Source organism: Labeo rohita, chromosome 20 (assembly GCF_022985175.1).
Source record: "Labeo rohita strain BAU-BD-2019 chromosome 20, IGBB_LRoh.1.0, whole genome shotgun sequence".
NCBI lineage: Eukaryota > Metazoa > Chordata > Actinopteri > Cypriniformes > Cyprinidae > Labeo > Labeo rohita.
In genome coordinates this window covers 32,170,844-32,193,564 of record NC_066888.1, presented here as the reverse complement: position 1 = coordinate 32,193,564, position 22,721 = coordinate 32,170,844, and the positions used below count along the sequence as shown (strand labels likewise).

At 32.0% G+C, this 22,721-nt stretch overlaps 1 protein-coding gene across 2 annotated transcripts; it reads right to left on the bottom strand.

Moving 5' to 3' along the window:
• Positions 1-494: 494 nt before the first annotated feature.
• On the bottom strand, positions 495-8,062 carry irf4l (interferon regulatory factor 4 like). 2 transcript variants are annotated; one of them, XM_051137889.1, is made up of 8 exons: positions 7,802-8,062; positions 7,255-7,423; positions 6,124-6,209; positions 5,889-5,994; positions 5,697-5,804; positions 2,704-3,036; positions 1,538-1,644; positions 495-1,451 (listed from the first exon to the last, which is right to left on the bottom strand). In XM_051137889.1, the coding sequence occupies exons 1-8, from the start codon at positions 7,973-7,975 to the stop codon at positions 1,278-1,280; spliced, it is 1,257 nt and encodes a 418-aa protein (XP_050993846.1). In that variant the 5' UTR covers positions 7,976-8,062; the 3' UTR covers positions 495-1,277. The 2 variants fall into 2 exon arrangements, with proteins under 2 accessions (XP_050993846.1, XP_050993845.1); XM_051137888.1 differs by having other exon boundaries at positions 498-1,451; positions 7,255-7,441.
• Positions 8,063-22,721: the final 14,659 nt, after the last annotated feature.

Genomic DNA, 22,721 nt, shown 5'->3' with positions numbered 1-22,721 from the left:
GTTTAGGAATTAAGTATTCAACAATTCAAAAAAAAAAAAATAAATAAACATTTTTTATATATATATATATATATATATATAAGCAAGCTAAGCCAATAATAGTGTGGCGTAAACATGGCTGAAGACGCGAAAAAAGGAACAGGAAACCGTATTAAAAACCCGTTCATTTCCAAATTTCGCTTGTAATGATTTGAAAAAGCACGTAGTGATGGGTCATTTGTTTCAGATCAGGATTTCGGAGCAGGTTCGCAAATTTTTTTTTTTTTTTTTTTTTTAATTAAACTGCAGAAAGCAAAGCTATTAAGGCAGTACAGTTATAAAAACAAAATGTAGAAAAAAAGAAAGTACACACAAATTAACCATGGTTTTACTGTAGTAAAAGTGTATTTTTTTTATTTTATTATTATTATTATTATTTTATTTTGTTATTATTTTTTTTATTTATTTATTTTTTTTGTATAACCACAGTTTTACTACAAAAACGTAATTAATCTATGGTTAGTGTAAGAAAACTATGGTTTATTTGTAGTTAGCATGGTTTAACTACCCACCTTTATTTTTTTTTTTAATGCTGCAGTAAGCCTATGGACGAGACCTTCGGTTCGTTAGCCACTATAAGGAAATAATGAGAGGAATACTACAAACCAGTGTGTTTATAATCAAGATAATGCATTCAAATAATATGGTAAGACATGTCAATTTGCAATATCAAGCAGCTGTTTTGTACAACTAAAAATGGCTGGACACCAATGAGACCTGATCCCAGACCCATAAAGAGTAGTAGTTCCTGAAATGTTTATCTTTACATAATATATAGTTACATAATACATAATATTTTTTAAAATGGTAGGCCCCATTTGCAGTATTATTTCATGTGGATATTTTATTTCAAACATAGGAAGAAATACATTTCAAACAGATTTTGTCCCTGAGATTTTGTTAAATCAGTTTTACAACATAAAAACAGTACAAGCAGAAAAAGTAAAATATAAAGCACAAAAACATAAACAATATTAAACAGACAGTCATTGAAATATTTCTTAATTTTTTAAATTATATCTATATAAATATTTTTACCCTTTTTAATACAAGTTCATATTTACTTATTGATTGATTAATTGATTGACTGATTGATTTTGACATTCTGTATTAATGCATTAAGTTGCTACATGGCTTGGCAACAGTAAATATAAAAGCCTATATGTGGATTTTGGTTTATTAATGTTAACTGTATATTAATAAATTGGTGTCTTGAAGTGTCTTGAAACTTCTTTGGGTCACTCTTGTACGAAATTTCCATGCGTCTGGTGTCCACTGATGACTGGATACTCTTGGTGGGTGGGGTAAACCTGCTCAGGGGTCAGAGGTGAAAGTTCATGGCTGTTCCTCATGTAGTTCACTCCGCCCTGCTGGAGGAGCAGCAGCAGCTGACGGGCGAACAGTGGCTCCACCTGTAGGACAGGAGGAATGATAGCGTTTAATCGAGTGGAGGTGATTATTGCCTTTAAGAGAGCATGGAGAGGTCAAAGGTTGTTACCTGGACTGTCAGGGGTCTCTTGTCTGCGGAGGGGTCACAGCACTCAAAAAACAGTTGCACGTGGAAACGCGGAGGAGGACGAGCGTGCAGGAAATAACCCTGGAGCTCTGCAGGAATGAATGCATGTAAACTTAAAGGGAGAGTTCACCCAAAAGTTTACTCACCCTTTATGTTGTTCCAAACCTGTAAGACTTTTGGAATGCAAATGAAGATTTTTGAAATGTTTTATTAAATCTGAGAGATTTCGGTCTCATTTACAGTCTACTCAAATTTGACCTGTGTTGCCAAGTCCATGGTTTTCCAGCCAAATTGGGATACTTTTACACAGTTGTTGCAGGTTGTTTTTTAGTCCATGGGTTCCCCCAGAATGCTATTTTGACAAAGGGGACCCCAACAGTGAAAAACTGCCCAAAAAAAAACGCAATTGGATTCGAATGGCAATTGCGCTGAATTTTGTTTCGCTGATCTGGCAACCCTGACTACCACTTTGATGCCTTAAAAAGTTCATAAATTAAACCATATGAATTGAGTGTTTTAGTCCATATTTACCAAAGAGACTTGATTGCTTTATATGATGAATTCATTTAATTTAGGCATTTATTTACAAAACATAAACAGAAGCTTAATTGTGCTTGCTTGACACGCAAGCTCAAAAGTGTTGCGTAACGCAAGAATGAACTTTGATTCACACACATCAAGCAAGCATGCTTGAGCGTCTGTTTGCCATGATGTGTGTTTATTAATGTTTATATGTGAATAAAGTTTAACAATCTCAAAGCATAAAAGTGGTAGTCAGGGTTGCCAGATTTGCGAAACAAAATCAGCCACTTTTTTAATGCTTTTTTTTTGGCTCTGTCTTTGCATTCTGGTGAGTGGGTGTTGGAGGGGTGATTGCTTTAACCCAAAGACTAAAAGTAGACTGTAAAAGTAGCCGAATTATGTGTTAAAACCGTGGACTTGGCAACACTGGTGGTAGCCGTGTAGACTGTCAGTCGAGGGACAGAAATCTCCCAGATTTCATTAAAAATGTCTTTATGTTATGAAGATAAATGGAAGCTTTGGTACAACATAACAGTGAGTAAACAAAGACAGAATTTTCATTTCCCTTTACTTATTAAATATTAGATATATTAAACACTTTTCAGTAATTACTGAGCTGTTCTAACCTGTCAGGAAGAGCTGTGTGTCCAGTAGTTTGCTGGTCTGCTCTCTCTCTAGTTTGCAGAGTTTGGCGCTTAGGTTTGTGTGTGTCCCGTCGCAGTAGACCCTGCACTGACAGAAGCGTCGGGCGTACAGGCCGTCGGGCGTCATCCACAGCAGGACGCCCCCCTCCAACGCTCCTCTCTCAGCCTGAGGCAGAGGAACCACCTCCGGGCCGCCCGGGCCGCTGTAGGTCCAGTTGTCATCATGCGGAGCCAATCGACAGCCTTCGGCGCTTGTGACGGTGACTTCTGAGACCAGAGTCTCACCGCTAAACACCGACACCTGCAGACGGGCGTCTGGAAGAAGATCAGAGACACAGGTGAGTTTCTAAACTGTTACTAGGAGATTTTCTAAGGGGCCGTTCAAATAGAAAGCATTTTACAATGCACTACTTTTCTATTATTTTGCACATGCTAGACAGATGTGTACAACCTTTGTGTTCACACCTCGTGTCTTTTGCAGTGTCTTGTAAGACACCATGCAGAGTTAAAAGAATTTCAACTTTTACACGCAGCAGGGTTGCCAGGTTTTTACAACAAAACCCACCCAATGGCTACACAAAACTAGCCAAATCACGTGCTGGAGCATAAAATATGCACTTTTTGGCGGCGTTAGGTAAAATTTGCATTCCAGGAGATAAATATGACATTCTTGTGGTGGCTTAAACCCGCAGACATGAAATCTGTAAGACTTTTGTTCGTCTTTGGAACGCAAATGAAGATATTTTTAGATCTGAGAGATTTCTGTTCCTCAAAATTTGACCTGTGTTGCCAAGTCTGTGTTTTTTTCCAGTGGAATTGGGCAACTTTTACACTGTTTCTGTGGGTTGTTTTTTAGTCCATGGGTTCCCCCAGAATGCTATTTCGATGGAGGAGCCCCCCAACAGTGGAAAACTGCGTAAAAAACACAAATGCGCTTTGAATGGCAGTTGAGCTGATTTTGTTTAGCAGACCTGGCAACCCTGACTACTTTTTCTGGCCACGACTGCTTCAAAAAGTTCATAAAGAGATTGTGAAACTAAACCATATAAATTGAGTGGTTTAGTCCAAATTTTCCAAAGAGACTTGATCACTTTATATTATGAATTAATTTAATTTAGGCTTTTATTTACATAAAATAAACAGAATCTCTACTGTACTTGCTTGACACACGAACAAACCTCATTAATTCTTATGGAAGCTCAAATGTCCGCTTAAAACAAGAATTCACAAAAGTTAAGCAAGTCTGCTTGGGTTTCTGTTTGCCATAATGTATGTGTTTATTAAATATTTGAATAAAGATTGACAATCTCTTTCTAAATTTTTTTGAAGCGTCAAAATAGTAGTCAGGGTAGCCAGGTCTGCTAAACAAAATCAGCCCAACTTTTAGCTATAAGAATTTCAACTTTTACACGCAGCAGGGTTGCCAGGTTTTCACAACAAAACCCGCCAATCGCATTTCAGTGAAAAATCACGTTCTTGGTAAAAATCACATTCCGGGTGGTAAAGTATATGTTTTTTGGCGGGGTTCTCCTAGTAAAATTTGCATTCCAGTGGATAAATATCACATTATTGGGGTTGCCTAAACCTGCGGACATGAAACCTGTAAGACATCTTTGGAACACAAATGAAGATATTTTTAATAAGATCTGGGAGATTTCTGTTCCTCCATTGACAGGCTACTCAAATATGACCAAGTATGTTGCCAAGTCTGTGTTTATTCCAGTGGAATTGAGCTGCACTTACACTGATGCTACGGGTTGGTTTTTAATTTCATGGGTTCTCCCAGAATGCTATTTTGATGGAAGGGACCCCCGACAGTAGAAAACCGTGCAAAAATTGTAAATGGGTTTCGAATGGCAGTTGAGCTGATTTTGTTTCGCAGACCTGGCAACCCTGTCTACTTCGATGCTTCACAACGTTCATAAAGAGATTGTACAACTAAACCATATGAACCAAGTGGTTTAGTTCAAATTTTCCAAAGAGACTTGATTACTTTATATGATGAATTCGTTTAATTTAGGCGTTTATTTACATAAAATAAAACAAAATCTCTACTGTACTTGCTTAACGTGTAAACAAACCTCACTGGATCTTACGGAAGCTCAACAAGAATTCACAAATGTCAAGCAAGCCTGCTTGGGCTTCAGTTTGCAATGATGTTTGTGCTGATTAATGTTTACATGTAAATAAGTTTAACAATCCTTTATTAGCTTTTTAAAGTGTCAAAATGTTAGTCAGGGTTGCCAGGTCTGCTAAACAAAATCAACCTTACTTTTTTCTGTATTTTTTCACTTTGTGGAAATAGCATTCTGGTGGGTTCGTCTTGTGTTGGAGCGGGAGATCAACATGAAAAACAACCTGTGGCAACAGTAGCCAGGTTTCCATCCAAAATTGTGTATTTAAGATATGTGTAAATAAGCACCGTTTCCATCCAGCAAGTCCAAGAGAACAAAATCGTCACTTCCTGATAAACTAGCACTAAATATCACTAATTAAAGTAGGATAAGCCACTGAATATAATACTTTTTATATATAATATATATTATATAATATATAATATATAATATTCTGTCCTATCGCACAAAGTCACATGACTTTTTTGGTGCACGTAGAGGAATTTATTCAGAAAATGCACTTCCGTCTTCTATACTTTTTTTGCAGCCTTCTTTTTTTAAGGGATTCTTTTTTTTACATTTCCTATTTCCATTATTTGTTTCTGATGTGCATAAAAACAGGGTGATGGAAACAATGGACTTGGCAACACTCATCAGTGTCAGTTCCAAAAGTGGACCAATCAGAAGAACCTGGAGGCGGGGCAAGCATTGCAAGCTTTTGTTTACAGTAGCAAGTTGGCATGGCAACTGTTTTACATGTTGGCTTTGATTGGTTGCCGGCTGTCGATTGTTGTGTGCTAAGATGTTCTAAGTGGTTGCCAGGGTGTTGCTAGGGAGTTTTTTTTTTTATTGTGTTTGTACCTGACAGCGCCATGGCCTCCGCTGATCTCATGCTGGCGTCCAGAGTGAACGGAGACGGAGGCGAGTCAAACGTGTTACAGCTGTAGAAAGAGCCACTGATCTGGTACCCTACACACACACAAACATTCTCTTTACTGTGAAAAACTCAATTCTTTTTTAATGACTACACACAGACAGAGAGAGAGTGAATACCAGCGTCCCAGCGTGAGTTCTGGCTGAAGTGGACGTCGGACAGTGAGTTCTGCTCACACAGGAAGTCCCTCCAGTTCCTGTCAGCAGCAGACATGAAGTTACACACCTGTACAGAAAGACGGACACAGAACAGCTGGTTTCATTGTCATCTCCCTTTCATATTATCATGGGCAGATATTACTTTAGAGTATAATTTAGTAGTAAATTGCAAAAAGCTTGTTTGGGATGGTGTTACCTGACCCTCCACAGGTTCATATGAAGGATAAAAGGGGTAGTTATGGTGACCTGAGCTTGTGGAAACTTTCTCATATGATTTTGGTGCTGAAATGAAGGAGAAATTAATTGTAATTGAATTGTTTTATTAATTTGTATTATTTATATACATATACTAATTTCTATGCATCTAAAAAAGTACACAGTACACAGAATTAAATATATATATATATATATGTATATATTAATTTGATTAATATTTATTAGTAGTAATAAACAAATATATAAATAAATGCATATTTAATAAATAAATTAATATATATTTTAAAAAATTAAAAATTTAATTTAGTTTTAATTTTTATTATTTATATATACACATACATATATATTTCTAATTATTTATTACATGGAAAAAAATATTTCTCTCTATATTAATTAATTATAGAATTATTTGTAATTTTTTATAATTAATTTGTTTCTCTAATTTATAATTAATTATTCATTTGTATAATAATTATTAAAATATATATATATATATATATATATATATATATAAATCATACACATTAATACTACATTAAATTAAATTGTATAGATCTATAATGTATATTTAATAAATAAATTCATATATATATATATATATATATACCTCTTGAAATTAGTTGTAATTTAATATTAATTTTATTATTTATATACTTATAAGTTTAGTAATAAATAAATAGATAAATGTATATTTAATAAATAAATTCATATTTATTAAATAAAATATACCTCTGAGTTTAGCTGCAATTTAATTTCATTTAGTTTTAATTTTTATTATTTATATATACATATACATATATATTTCTAATTATTTATTACATGGAATAAATTAATATTTCTCTATATATTAATTAATAATTCATTATTTATAGAATTATTTATACTTTTAAAAAATTATTATTTTCTCCAAGTTATAATTAATTATTCATCTATATAATAATTATTAAATATATATAGTGTGTGAGTGATTTTTAATTATTTATAAATGAATGTAAATGTGTATATATAGATGCAATATTTATTTTATGTGGTAATAAATGAATTTCATATTAACACATAATTATATGTTTACTTAAATTTATGTATATAAATGTGTGTTTGTGTGTTTCACCTCTCTTGGTTCCCTCAGGAATAACACGGTAAACTTTAAACGGCTCTGACACGTCCAGCTGACTCCGGCCCACGAGCTCCTCGAAGTCGCTGCTTTTGTTCAAGGCGCACCTGAGCCGGGTTTTCCAGGTGGGTGGATCCGGTTTATCTATTCCCTCACGATACTTGCCCTTAAACAAAGCCCAGGCCTGATCCAATACATCAGACTTCAGTGACAATCCATTAACATAGATTATGCTAAACACATCTCATTTGCATAAACATATGAATATACAGCAGGTGTTTACACACTTAAAAATGCCTGAACTCCAATGCATTATAAAATGCATGCATATAAACAATTAAAAACAACTTGCACTTACAAAAAAAAAAAAAAAAGATAATAATAATAAAAAATAAATTAAATAAAAAATGCACAAATACACTTTTACACAATTAAAACATTTGGCAAAATACATGCATGCACTTTGACATAAAATACTTAATCATTTATTATTGTTGTTTATTAATATTGCTTATTAATTTTTAAATGTATTACTCTTACACACCTTGAAGAGCGCTGCATCCTCGTCTCTGTTATAGTCCTGTTTCCCTGCGTGTTTCCACGGGATGCGAAATATGGTTCGCTCTCGATCCTCCCAAACTAAGCCGGGATATTTCCCAGTGTCCACCTGCTCGATCAGCCACTGACGCAACTTCCCGTTCCCGGAGCTTCCCGACATCCTCAGTCTGACAAATTAAAGTGTGGAAATATAATCTAAGTAATGCAAATAACAGGAGCTGTGATTGTGACTGGTGTCTTCAGCAGAGGCTGCTGTGAATTTGGTTTTGATAACTCATGTACTTCAGTTTTCAGACAGAACTTTTCATAATTATTTGCCTTTTTATGGGTGGAGCAACAGGTGTGAAGCGCAAAGTCTTGAAAGTTCACACACACGCACACACACACAATTATACTTGAGACTTCTTATTTGCAATTTTTTTTTTTTTTTGTAAAGTGTAACATTTATACACTGTAAAAAATGAATTTTTGAAGCTTAAAACAGACTATGAAAGTACATTTCACAAGAAAATACAAATTTTGGATTTGATTCCCTGTGGTACTTGCCATTTCTTTGCAATTATTTGTAAAATTTACTTGCAATTTCTGAGTGAACAAAATTTTTTACACCAAATATTTTGATTGTGGAAACTTTATTAGTAATCTAATTACTTATTTAATTAATTTATTTTTAAATAAACTTTATTATATATATATATATATATATATATATATATATATATATATATAGATAATTACTAAATAAATAAAAATAAATATTAATCTATTTTTCATTCAATTTTAATTTTTATGAATGTATTTATATATAAATTAATTTATTAGTTTATATTTATTTTTATATTTAAATGTAAAATGTACACTTATATTTACGTGTATAAATGTAAGTGTGTTACTGTGTATTTTTTTTTGTAATAATTTGTGAAATTTAATAGCAATATCTGAGTGAAAAAAAAAAATTTACACCAAATTTTTTGCTTGTGGAAACTTTTTCATATGATTTTAGTGCTATAATGAGGGAGATGTTAGTGTATTAGTAATCTTATTAGTTATTAGTAATTTAATTAATTTATTTTTTAATTAATTTTATTATATATATATATATATATAATTATAATTATCGGTAATTACTAAATAAATAAAAATAAATATTTATCTATTTTTTCATTCTATTTTATTTTTTATGAATGTATTTATCTATAAATTAATTTATTAGTTTATGTTTATTTTTATATTTAAACGTAAAATGTACACTTATATTTAATTATGTAATTTTTTGCTTGTGTATTTTTGCTTGTGGAATTTTTTCATATTATTTTAGTGCTAAATGAAGGAGACGTTACTTTATTAGTAATCTAATTAGTTATTAGTAATTTAATTAATTTAGTTTTAAATTAATTTTATTATATATATATATATATATATATATATAATTTTATTTTATATATATACTGTATTTGACTGAATCTCTCTTCTACTCTATTGAAATGATGTACGTTTATGTGGAGACCATTGAGGGATTTTACTAATATCACAGATGATTATTAGTCAGACTTGACCTGACAAGAACATGACAGCAGCAGTTTGAAGCCTCAAATTCCCCTCCGTGTTAAATGACGGAGCAGTTTTGGTGGCCGAGTGCACCTGTGAGTGTTTCTGCTCCTTATGTTATGACTGGACGGGAACACGAGTCCTCTGGGACTCTGCGATTACTCAGCAACACACACACACAATGACAGCTCTTTCATCTGCTCGTGCTAAAAGGTCAAATAAGAAATATTACAGGGTTTAACACAAATGTTAAACCCTGTTTTCCGACCTTTTTTATGTGGGAATCTAAAGGTCAAGTTCACTAAGAAACTATATTCAACCCAGAAATCCATATATTGTACATACAGGAACTGTATGCATCTGTTGAAATGTATTCAGTTTACTAGAACAGTAAACTATGTTCCTTTGAATAATTATTTTGGATTATGGATATTTTATTTATGTATTTATTCATTCATTCATTCATTCATTCATTTGCATATAATTTCATTTATTTATTTATAATTTTAGACATTTTAAACAATGGTAATTGTGAATTAAAAAAAAATGTAATAATAAAAAAGATTAGTTGCAACTTGTGGGTAATATTCAAAAATCCTCAGAAATCATAGGTATTTATTTATTTATTTATTTATTGACACTTTAAATAATGGTAATTGTGAATTTAAAAAAATACATATTTTTTTAATAATAAAAAATATTAGTTGCAACTTGTGGGTAATATTCAAAAATCATAGGTATTTTATTTATTTATTTTCTTTCTTTCTTCCTTTCTTTCTTTCTTTCTTTCTTTATAGACACTTTAAATAATGGTAATTGTGAATTAAAAATAATAATAATAATAATAATAATAATAATAATAAAGATTAGTTGCAACTTGTAGGTAATATTCAAAAAATCCTCAGAAATCATAGGTATTTATTTATTTATTTATTTATTTATTTTAGACACTTTAAATAATGGTCATTGTGAATTTAAAAAAAATAATAATAATAATAAAAAAGATTAGTTTCAACTTGTAGGTAATATTCAAAAATCCCCAGAAATCATATGTTTTTTATTTTCTGTATGTATGTATGTATGTATTTTTTTATTTATGACACTTTAAATAATGGCAATTGTAAATTTAAAAAAAAAAATATTAATAATAAAAAAAAGAGCAGTTGCAACTTGTAGGTAATATTCAAAAATCCTCGGAAATCACATGTATTTTATTTTATTTTATTTTATTTTATTTTATTTTATTTTATTTTATTTATTTATTTATTTATTTATGACACTTTAAATAATGGCAATTGTAAATTTAAAAAAAAAATATTAATAATAAAAAAAAGAGCAGTTGCAACTTGTAGGTAATATTCAAAAATCCTCGGAAATCACATGTATTTTATTTTATTTTATTTTATTTATTTATTTATTTATTTATTTATGACACTTTAAATAATGGCAATTGTAAATTTAAAAAAAAATATTAATAGTAAAAAAAGCAGTTGCAATTTGTAGGTAATATTCAAAAATCCCCACAAATCATAGGTATTTTATTTATTTATTTATTTTATTTATTTATTGCTTGTAGGGACTTTAAAAAATGGTAATTCTGAATTCATATATTTGAATGTATATAAAGTATATTTTAAATGAATTTATGTTTTAATGTATTTATATATTATTTTAATTTAACAAATTTGTTTTAACAAAGTTTTTATATTTTAGAGTTTTGTTTATTTTATTGTTTTATTTATTTATTTATTTTAATTTAACTAATTATTTGTACTATTTATTTTTATTTTTATTCTGTTATATTTATTTATTTATTTATTTTTGCTTAATTTATATAACAACTAGAATATAAAAATATAACCAGTTAACAGATTAGATTAGTTTTTATCTATATTTTGAATTACTGATAGTTCTTTTTATTTAATATTTTCCAGTCTATCTATCTATCTATCTATCTATTTATCTATGTATCTATCTATCTGTCTATCTAATTATGTTTTATGTTTATTTATGACTCAAAATGCAAACTCATTTTCCCAGAAATCTGTTACATTTTGTGGTTGATGGCCGGATATTCAAATGAATCCCGTCGTCTGCAAAATAACCACCTGCTAAACTCATCTTAAATCATCTGTTCACCACGAAACTCTTACAAAACTGTCAAGTCATGAAATTAAAGTCATCACATCTCACATCATTGTCTCACCTTTCAGCCCAAAGTTGGTTTTCTTTATCAATTTGACCTGAAAATACTTTTATGAGACTGATTCACCAAATGCATCTTTCCACAGAATGGTATGAAATAATAGTGCATGAAACACTGAAATATTCTGATGCAATATTTTAGATGCAACTGTTAGTAAAATATTTGCATTGTCATTTTGACAGGTGCTTTTTTCTAAAGAGGCTTATGAGAAATAAAAAAAACACTTACTCATATAAGGAGCAAATGTGTGTCTTTCAAGGTTCTAATATCATCTATTAATCATCACAACATCTATTAATACATGAGTCAGAGAATGTCTTTCTTACAATATTTAACCCATTTGTTTATGTCTTTATGTTTAAATTGTTTAATGTTGTTTATAATCTCTATAATTTTCGGACACTTTTCTGTATTCAGTGATGATAATTATGATGCCTCTTACGAGTCTCGTTCATTTAGGAAACTGAGAGATTTTGGGTTGTCGGAGAGAAAAGATGAAAGTTATGAAAGATTGTCGACTTACGGACATGAAACAGCCTTCAGATCACATGCAAAGAACAAACACTGTCATAAATGCACACATAAATGCATAAAACAACATCACAATCCTTCACTTATAGGTGCATTTATGCGTACATACATGAAGCAGCACATGAACGCTTTTCACACACACCCATGAGAACGGCTTTGTTTCGATTGAAGTTATGACACTATATGAAACTGGCATGCTTGCTGAAAATGTATATTTATGAACATATTTTATTCATTTCACATCGTCAGCCCTGTAGGAAAGTTTGACTTTTACCAGCAGCCGTTAGTGCAAGACTAAAATTAGACTTTAAAACACACAAAATAATGGTTTCTGTTACAAAAAAGTCACTTTGAATTTTTTAAAATGTATTCAAATATTTATTTATGTTATTATTCTTATTTTATATACACACACGCATTTAAATATATAATATTTTATATATTTATATTTACATATTTTATATCTATCTATTTGAATTGATTTATTTTTATTATTTCAGCTTATTATTTTAGCAATTTTATGGTGTATGTATTTATTTATTTATACACATACATACAAAACATACAAAATAATGGTTTCAGTTATTTAAAAAGTCATTTAATATATGTTTTTTATATATTTAACACACACACACATATTTAAATATATACTACTTTATATAGCAGTTTTTACATTTGTTTATATGCATTTATTTATTTACAATTTTTTTCTTAAGACCAGATTTGCACACGCCTGGTGATACATTTATTAATAATTTTTGTAATAAATGTAAAAAAAAATATAGTAATTTATGTTGCCTTTGCCTGAAAATAATAAATTGTGAATTAAAAAAAATATATTAATAATAAAAAAGATTAGTTGCAACTTGTAGGTAATATTCAAATATCCCCAGAAATCATAGGTATTTTATTTATATATTTTTTTATTTTTTTATTTTTATTTATTTTAGACACTTTGAATAATGGTAATTTGGTGAATTTAAAAAAAATATTAATAATAAAAAAGATTGCATACAAAACATACAAAATAATGATTTCAGTTATTTAAAAAAATCCTTTTTTTTTTACATTTATTAATATATATATATATATTTTTTTTTAATATATAATATTTTATATAGCAGTTTTTAAATGTTATTTATTTATGTGCATTTATTTATTTAAGCACTTTTCTTAAGACCATGGTAGATTTGCAGAAGCCTGATGGTACTTTTATTAATAATTGGTAATTTATGTCACCTTTGCCTGTTACTTCATGTAAGCATCTCTAGATGCACAATATGTACTATTTTTATATCTCATGTTTGTGCAGGTATGTCCGGTGTTTGAATATAAATGCAATAGTCCAAAAAAATCATATGTTCCATTTGTCTGATTCATCTTGACATTTGTTTGTAATTTTTAGAGCCTTTTGTTCTGATTTTGACTCATGACTGCTTTATTTTGCTTTCTTTTTTTTTAGAACTTCATGGAAACAAAGTAACGTCCTTCCTTTTCTACATCTTTCATTCTGACTTTCTCACACACACCCACATCTGTGCAAAACTGCTGTTAGAAAGTTACAAAACATGAGACAGAAATTCATTGTCTTGTGAGATTTCTCGCACTTTCTTTTCCTCACATGAAAACAGGGAAAGTTCGATTTCACTTGTGGGATCTACTGTAGTGAAACACTTATTTAAGAATCACCTGATAATGAGTTTCACAGTGTTTGTTTTCAGAAAGTGTGAATGTTTTGCCAGCGGTTTTCTCAGGTGATGACTGCAGGCTGCTGGTTTACGACATTTACGATTGATCCAGAGAAGAACAAGCCTCTGTGATCTTCAGTTGTGTAGAAATGGTTTGGTTCCTCCTCCAATACACGTCTGTGGGATTTTTTCACCTGTTTGATCATCCAGCAGGTGAAAATGGTGCATTTAATCATTTAACCTGATTACAGATAAGACAAGATCTTGAAAATCTCTCAAAAATAAAGCACCGTTTTTCAAAGAGATGCTATAGAAGATCCATTTATGGTTCTCCAAAGAACTTCTCCTTAGAAGAACCATTTTTTGTTAGTGCGCTCTTAAAAATAAAGGTTATTTATTGGCATTGATGCCCAGCAAGCAATAGTCGTCATTTCAACGTCTAGTTTAACTATAGAGCCGATATAGTCCGGCTATTTGTAACCCACTTCTAGACCAAATAATCTTGAATTTAGTTACATGTCATTTTTTGGCAAAATACTTGTGAGATATATGATATTTCATCATGTAAGCAAAGTCAACAGCGTTTACAAGGTGTTTGGTTTTATTTCTATATTTCTATATATTTATATATATATATATATTTATCGTCTATTCTAGGGCTATGTTTAGACGTCTATTAAATTTTCACTGACAGCCCAATGACAACCTTATTTTAGCCTAGACGTCTAGGCTGTGTTTCAACGGCTAATATACGTTTTTTAGACCAAAAATTGCTTGCTGGGTGGTTTCATGAAGAACCTTTAACATCCATGGAACCTTTCCATTCCACAAAAAGTGACAAATCGACTATTAAAAAGAAGGAAAACCATTGTTCTTCTACTGTTTACTGAAATGGTCTTTGGCGAATCCAAATGGTTCTTCAATGGCATTGCTGCAAAAACTCTTAAGAGCGTCTGAACAGCATTCTGAAGACTTTTTCCACTTCATGCAATGTAAAGATTCCAGGAATATTAAAAGTTCCTGGAACCATAAAACATTGATGAAGAACCATTTTTGGTTTCCCAAAGAACCTTTCAATGAAAAGTTCTCAGAAAACCTATTTTTCTTAGTGTGAAGAACCTTCTGAAGAAACTTTTTCCATTATAAAGAACGTTTTTGAAATCAAAGAGCTCCATGGATGTTGGATTAACCGTATGTTACTTTTTCCTGCCCAGGGACTACAGATGAAATTTAGCTTGTAGCTAATTCTGGTAAGGCTGAGGGCCATGCACTGTCCCTGTTAAATAAACAAATAAATAAATAAAATTAAGAACCTTTAACATCCATGGAACCTTTCCATTCCACAAAAAGTGAAAAAATGGTTTATTAAAAAGAAAGAAAACCATTTTTGGTTTCCCAAAGAACCTTCTGAAGAACCTTTTTCCACTGTAAGGAATGGCTTGTGGAATGGAAGGGTTCCATGGATGTTAAAAGTCCTTCAAGGAACCATCAAATACTCTTAAAGTTTCTTTATTGACATTGATAGTTTCATGAAGAACCTTTAACATCCATGGAACCTTTGCATGAAAAATGGATTATTAAAAAGAAAGAAGACCATTGTTCTTCTACTATTTACTGAAAGGTTCTTAGGGGAATCCAAATGGTTCTGCAATGGCATTGCTGCAAAAACTCTTAAGGGTGTGTAAAGAACATTCTGAAGAACCTTTTTCCCACTTTATGCAATGCAAAGTTTCCATGGATGTTAAAAGTTCTTGGAACCATCAAACATTGATAAAGAACCATTTTGGTTTCCTAAAAAACCTTTCAATGAGCCATTCTTAGAAAAAAACATTTTCTTAGTGTGAAAAACATTCAGAAGAACCTTTTGCCACTATAAAGAACGTTTTGTAAAATCAAAGGACCATGTTAAAGGTTCTTCAAGGAACCATCAAATACTCTTAAAGTTTCTTTATTGACATTGATGGTTTCATGAAGAACCTTTAACATCCATGGAACTTTTTCATTTCACAAAAAGTGAAAAATGGATTATTACAAAGAAAGAAACTCATTGTTCTTCTACTGTTTACTGAAAAGTTCTTTGGAGAATCCAAATGGTTCTTCAGTGGGGAGAACTCTTAAAAAAAAACTCTTAAGGGTGTGTAAAGAACATTCTGAAGACCTTTTTCCCACTTTATGCAATGTAAAGATTCCGTGGATGTTAAAAGCTCTTCATGGAACCATCAAACATTGATGAAGAACCATTTTTGGTTTCCCAAAGAACCTTTCAATGAAAAGTTCACAGAAGAACCATTTTTCTTAGTGTTAAGAACATTCTGAAGAACGTTTTTCCACTATAAAGAATGGTTTGTGGAATGGAAGGGTTCCATGGATGTTAAGAGTTCTTCAAGGAACCATCAGATACTCTCAAAGTTTATTTACTGGCATTGATGGTTTCACGAAGAAACTTTAACATCCATGCAACCTTTCCATTCTAGAAAAAAGTGCAAAATGAATTATTAGAAAGATAGAAAACCAAATGGTTCTTCAATGGCATCGCTGTGAAAACTCCATTCTGGCAACTTTATATTTAAGAGTGTGTGAAGAACATTCTGAAGAACCTTTTTCCACTTCATGCAATGTAAAGTTTCCATGGATGTTCAAAGTTCTTCATGGAACCATCAAACATTTATGAAGAACCATTTTGGTTTCGAAAAAGAAACTTAGAAGAACCATTTATTGTCAGTGCACTTCTAAAAATAAAGATTCTTTATTGGCATTGATGGTTTCATGAAGAGCCATTGTTCTTCTACTGTTTACTGAAAGGTTCTTTGGGAAATCCAAATAGTTCTTCAATGGCATTGCTGCAAAAACTCTTAAGGCTGTGTGAAGAACATTCTGAAGAACCTTTTTCCACTATAAAGTACGTTTTGTGGAATCGAAAAGTTCCATGGAGGTTAAAAGCAAATACTTTATTTGCAAAAATGGTTCTATGAAGAACCTTTAACATCCGTGGAACCTTTTTTTATTGGGCAAAAGTTCTCTACAGTGGAAAAGCGTTCTTCAGATTTGAAAATAAAAATGTTATAAGAACTGTTTGCCGGAAGAACCTTTTTTTTTCTTTGTGTGAAGAACATTATGAAGAACCTTTTGTGGAATATAAAGATTCTGTTGACATTTAAAGTTCTTCCTGGAACATCAATCCCAATAAAGAACCTCTAAGAGTGTTTGATGGTTCAATGAGGAACTTGAGAATCTCAAAAAAGTGTTCAAAATAAGAGGTTCTTTTAATAACCGTTCACTGTAAGGTTCTTTGGAGAACCAAAAATGGTTCTGTTGTAGCATCTCTATGAAAAACACCTCTTTACATTGGAGAGACTTTCAAGATCTTCTCGTCTTTCTCCATCCTGACATTCTTCTTCCTTCTAATCTAGTTAGTGCTGGTGCTTAGTGATTAAATACACCATTTTCAAACCAAAAATGGTTTTTCTATGGAATCAGTGTCAAAACTAATTTTGGAACCATGATTTTTAAGAGTAAAGATCAAAATCTATAAACATTTCTTTATTTTTGCATGTCCATCATTCCTTATGTGATTTATGTGAGCCTATATATTTATTAAACAGTCATACAGATGCAAATGTGCATTTGGGACCTAATTTGACCTACACATCACACTTCCTGGACCATTGATTGAAGTGCACAAACAGCAGTGTGCTCTTGACCAGGTGAACTCTCAGCAGTGCACCATCAAGACCTGCTGCAAACCAAGCAAATGCAATGTCAACCGGTCGTGTTGCTAAATTCAAGCGTTTTGCCCGGCAACAGAGCCCTTTGCCCCCCTCTGTCCTCAAATCCAGCAACAGCTGCTGCCATATTCTTTCACACATGCCAAAAAAAACACACAGGCTTTTCTCATTTGAACTGAAAGAAAAACCGGAAAACCATAAGTTGCTAAAAGAGTTTAACACCTTGTCCCAAAAGCAAGAAACAGTAAATGTCCTAATCAAATATGCTGTGTTAGAGGAAGCCAGAAGCTGTGTGCCTTGGACAGATGTTCTCAGTGCTGAGTTTGGGGTTTGGCCTTCAATTGGGCCTTTAGAGACACATTAAACACAATAAAAGCAAATCAGACTTTATATAATGATTGCAAGGGCATGCATTGGATGTCAGTTGGGGTTTACCACTTAAAATAATTACCAATCAGGTAATTATTTCATGCATTCTCAAAGAAACAGCATTATACACAATGCACAAGCCTTGAACATCTTAAACATGTCTACTAACCACTTTTCACCCAAATGATTATCTACATATCCCAATATATTAAATGTCCATAAATGCCTATATAAGCCTTTATAAATATATATGTTTATGCAACACATTTTTGTACATATATGTCATGCATATGTATATCATCCTAAAACCTGTCAATTTTTTCATATTATATGAGTAAATGTAAAAAACAGACATGCATTTAAAAAAAAAAATAAAAATACAAAACATATAAATATTCAGATTTTTGTATATATGTTGTTATAATAAAGTTGCATGTATAAGTACATATAGGCTATATTGTTGACACATATGCTTGCAACATATAATACCACAAAAAAAAAAAAATCATAATTTGCTCACAAAAATATTTTACTATAGGGATTCTATATAGGTTATAAACTTGTGTCAGTATGTGGAAAATTATATATTGCCTTATAAGCTTTATCTCTTGATATGGAGCTATATATGCTCATATAATGCATTTCTATATGGGATACATTAACTAAATATGTTTTATTTATTGTAAACATTGCAAAAAGTGCTGATAATCCGGGACATACCTGAAAAAAATAAACAAAACAATCTCACATCTATGTTTTTCAGCTATAAACTGATGAAATACAGAAGCATCCAACCTGAACCAAATCAGTTGATAATATAGCTTGTATAGCACACAAAAATGGTATTAAATTAGAAAAGAATGCAAAATAGAAGCATTTCACAAGTGCTTTTAGATATCAGGACTGTTTGCAACGCTTTTATTGCATGCAGCGGCTGATGTTGTCGTGCTCACGTTGCGCTGACGGTTGTTATTCACATTGGAGACTGTGAAAATATCAGAAAAATCCCCTTCAATTCCCCATACGCTTGCTGCTATACAAGCGCTTCTACACCCAGATGTAAACATTCCACTGTCCTGTCCGTGAATGATGACTCTCAGGGGACGCTGAAGGGGCCAGAGGCCCGATCCGGGACGCCCCCTCATATCCCAGCACCTGTGGACAGACGTGCGCGCGCGTGTGGGACCGACTGCACGTGCACACGCATGTTCAGCAGATGATGCTTAATGAAACCCCGGCGCAGACCAGCGTGACGCTGCGGCCTTGAGCCACTGGGAAGTGAAACACTCTTATCGACTTTTCCAGAGCTTTAGCTTTGCTTTCACATGCGTGCATCAGAGACATTCAAATTGAAGAAGCGATCTTAATACTGCAAACACAAAAAAAACATTTTGTTATTATTTTTCCATGTACATTATATAAAGTTAAAAACGACTGCAATGTCTGGCATAATTTATCAAGCATAGTCAAGCATAATTTTTTGTGTAATATTGTGATATTTATATTATTTTAGAACAACAACAATAATACAAATAATAATACATCAAAATCTACTTAAGATAAAACACATTACATTACATTTTGCATTTTAAGTCCAAAGTGACTTACAAATGAAATGTATTAAAATGTAATTTAATTTAATTAATTATTTAAAATGTATTAAATTAAATGTATCATTAAAAATATATATCTAAAGTCATTTTTGTTATACAAACAATAATTATTATTAATTAATTATGGCAAATAATAATAATATTATTATTATGAATCAACTGTGGCAAAATAATAATAATAATAATAATACACCAAAATTAGTTTATTAATTTTATAATATATATATATACCAAGGATATAGGTGTAGCATCTTATATCATAAAATTTTTATTTTATTTTATAAAATTATAAAAACTATAAAATAGTTACTACAAATGATTTTTAAATAATTTTAGTGGTGACAATAAGGTCCCAATAGTTAGTCACTGCATTAACAAATGTTAACTAACAACTAAAAACAAAACAAAACAAAAAAAATATGGTAACCACAAATGTTTTTGCTACACTATGCATAGTTTAACCATGGTATTTGTAGTAAAATATTATACACATTTTATATTTAAAAAACATGGTTACTAAACTTTTACTATAATAAAACCGTGGTTAAGATTCTTAAGTTATTTGTATTTGTGTAGTATTTCCTTCTCTTTTCTTTTTTTTTTTTTTTTGGTTTTATAAATGAACTGCCTTAATGGTTTGATGTTTTGTAAAGTTTAATAAAAAAAAGAGAGAGAGAATTTTAGAAAAAGATTTGCAATACTCACTCAGATCTAAATAATGATTCGCGACCAGATCGGGACTTTGGAGCGCGGATCGCAAATTAAATGATTCGGAACTCGCTCCCATCTGTTTCAGAACTTCCAATCTGAATCAAAAGATTCACAAACTCGCTCCTGAGTTCCGATCTAAATCAAATGATTCGCGAATCATTTAATTCGCGAAATGATTCGCGAGTCCGCTCCAAAGATTCAATCCAAATCAAAACATTCACGAACCCGTTCCAAAGTTCCGATCCAAAATAAATGATTTGCGTTTCGCGCTCCGTAGTCTGGTACAGATATGAATAATGATTCGCGAATCCTCCTTTCAGATCGGGATTTAGGGGCGCGGATCGCGATCGCGAGTCATTCAATTCACGAAATGATTCGCGAGTCCGCTTCAAAGATCCAATCCGAATCAAAAGATTCACGAACTCGCTCCGCAGTTCCGAGCTAAATCGAATGATTCACGATCCGCGTCGGAAGTCCCACTCTGAATCAAATGATTCGCAAACCCGCACCGAAGTTCCGATATAAATCAAATGATTCGAGAAATGATTCGCGAATCATTCTTTCAGATCGGGACTTCAGAGCGCGGATCGCGAATCAGTCAATTCGCGAAATGATTCGCGAGTCTGCTCCAAAGATTCAATCCGAATCAAAAGATTCACGAACCCGCTCCGATGTTCCGATCCAAATCAAATGATTCGCGATCCACGCTCTGTAGGCTGGTGCAGATCTGAATAATGATTTGCGATTCATCCTTTCAGATCGGGACTTTGGAGCGCGAATCGTGATTTGCAAAACCCGCTCGGAACTTCCACTCTGAATCAAAAGATTCACAAACCCACTCCAAAGTTTCGATCTGATACGCGATTCGATATTCGAGCGCTTCGAAACAGTGAATCATTCGGAGTTTCAAAAAGCTCCGTGTAAATACTGGTTTAGCGCGCTAGATTTTTACAACATTAATGTAAACTAGATGAGTAAAGTTTGAGAACAAACTTTAAGTTAGCGGGAGAAAGCCTAACCTGAAAGTTTGAAGCAGTTGTAAAAGTATGAAAGCAGCTAGCATGATTTAACACATTGCTTACATGATTTAAGGTTTTAGCATGATTAGCTTGTTGCTTGCATTTTTATAGGCTGATTACAATGTTGTTAGCGTGATTAGCATTTTGTTAGCATAATTAGCAAATTACTAGAATGTTGTTAGCTTGATTATCAAGTTAATAGCATGTTTCTAGCCTGATTAGCATGTTGATAGCATGTTTCACGCATGATTAGCATGTTACTAGCATGTTTTCTAACATGGCTAACATGTTACTAGCTTGTTAATATGTTTCTAGCATGATTAGCATATTACTAGCATGTTGTTAACATGATTGACATGTTGCTAGCATGATTAGCATGTTACTAGCATGTTGCTAGCACGATTAGCATTATACTAGCATGTTGTTAGCATGTTTTTAACATGGTTAGCATGCTGTTAGCATAATTAGCAAGTTACTAGCATGTTGCTAGCATGATTAGCATGTTACTAGCATGTTGTTAGCATGTTTCTAGTATGATTAGCATGTAACTAGCACGTAGCTAGCATGATTACCAAGTTATTAGCATGTTGTTAGCATGGTTCCAGTATGATTAGCATGTAACTAACATGTTGCTAGCATTATTACCATGTTACTAGCATGATTAGCATGTTTTCTAACATGCTTAGCATGTTGTTAACATGATTAGCATGTTACTAGCATGTTGCTAGCATGATTTAGATAGCTCGATAGATTAGAAATATTAGAGTGGAAGCTTAAATGAGTGTAAATGGATTAGAAATAGTACATAGAAGTGAAGCTTGTTTGAGCCTCAAGGGATTCTGGGAGTTTAGATTTGAATTTTGTCAGTTGGAGTTTGAAGAGTGTTGCTCATTTGAACATTCCGTCAATGTAAGTCTATGGGATTTTTGGTGGTTTTGATAGTCTGGTTTATGAAAACCGTAAGGCGGATCAGTCTGAAAAGATACAGCACACCGAGTCAGACCAGTCTGAAGGTCTGGACCGAGTTTGGTGGTTCTAGCTTGAAAACTCTAGGAGGAGACAGATACCAAAATTTGCCTCAGAAGAAGAAGAAGAAGAAGAATCTTAAACAGTAGATCAGTAGGTTGGCTTTCTCAAGATAACTTAATAAACGAAAAAAGCAGTTATGTTTACAAATAAAATATCCATATTTCCATTCCAGAGATCACAAATCTACTCCATATTGAGGTGTGGTAACCGATTTACTGCTGACTAGTAAAAACACTCCATTAATTTGACTAGCTGCACCTCAGAAAACATGTTTGATGGAAACATTGTGCATTAGGATCGAGTTTGTAGCTCAATTCACAATTGTTGAAATAGTTTAAAGGCAGTTCAGTTGGTGCAGGAAAGGAGTTGAACGCGTCCAGTCATCTCAGAATACTGAAGTGAATGCGTGTGAATAATGTTGAATCTGCTGATGGTGAAATCAAAGAATCATTGTAATCCCGAAAGAA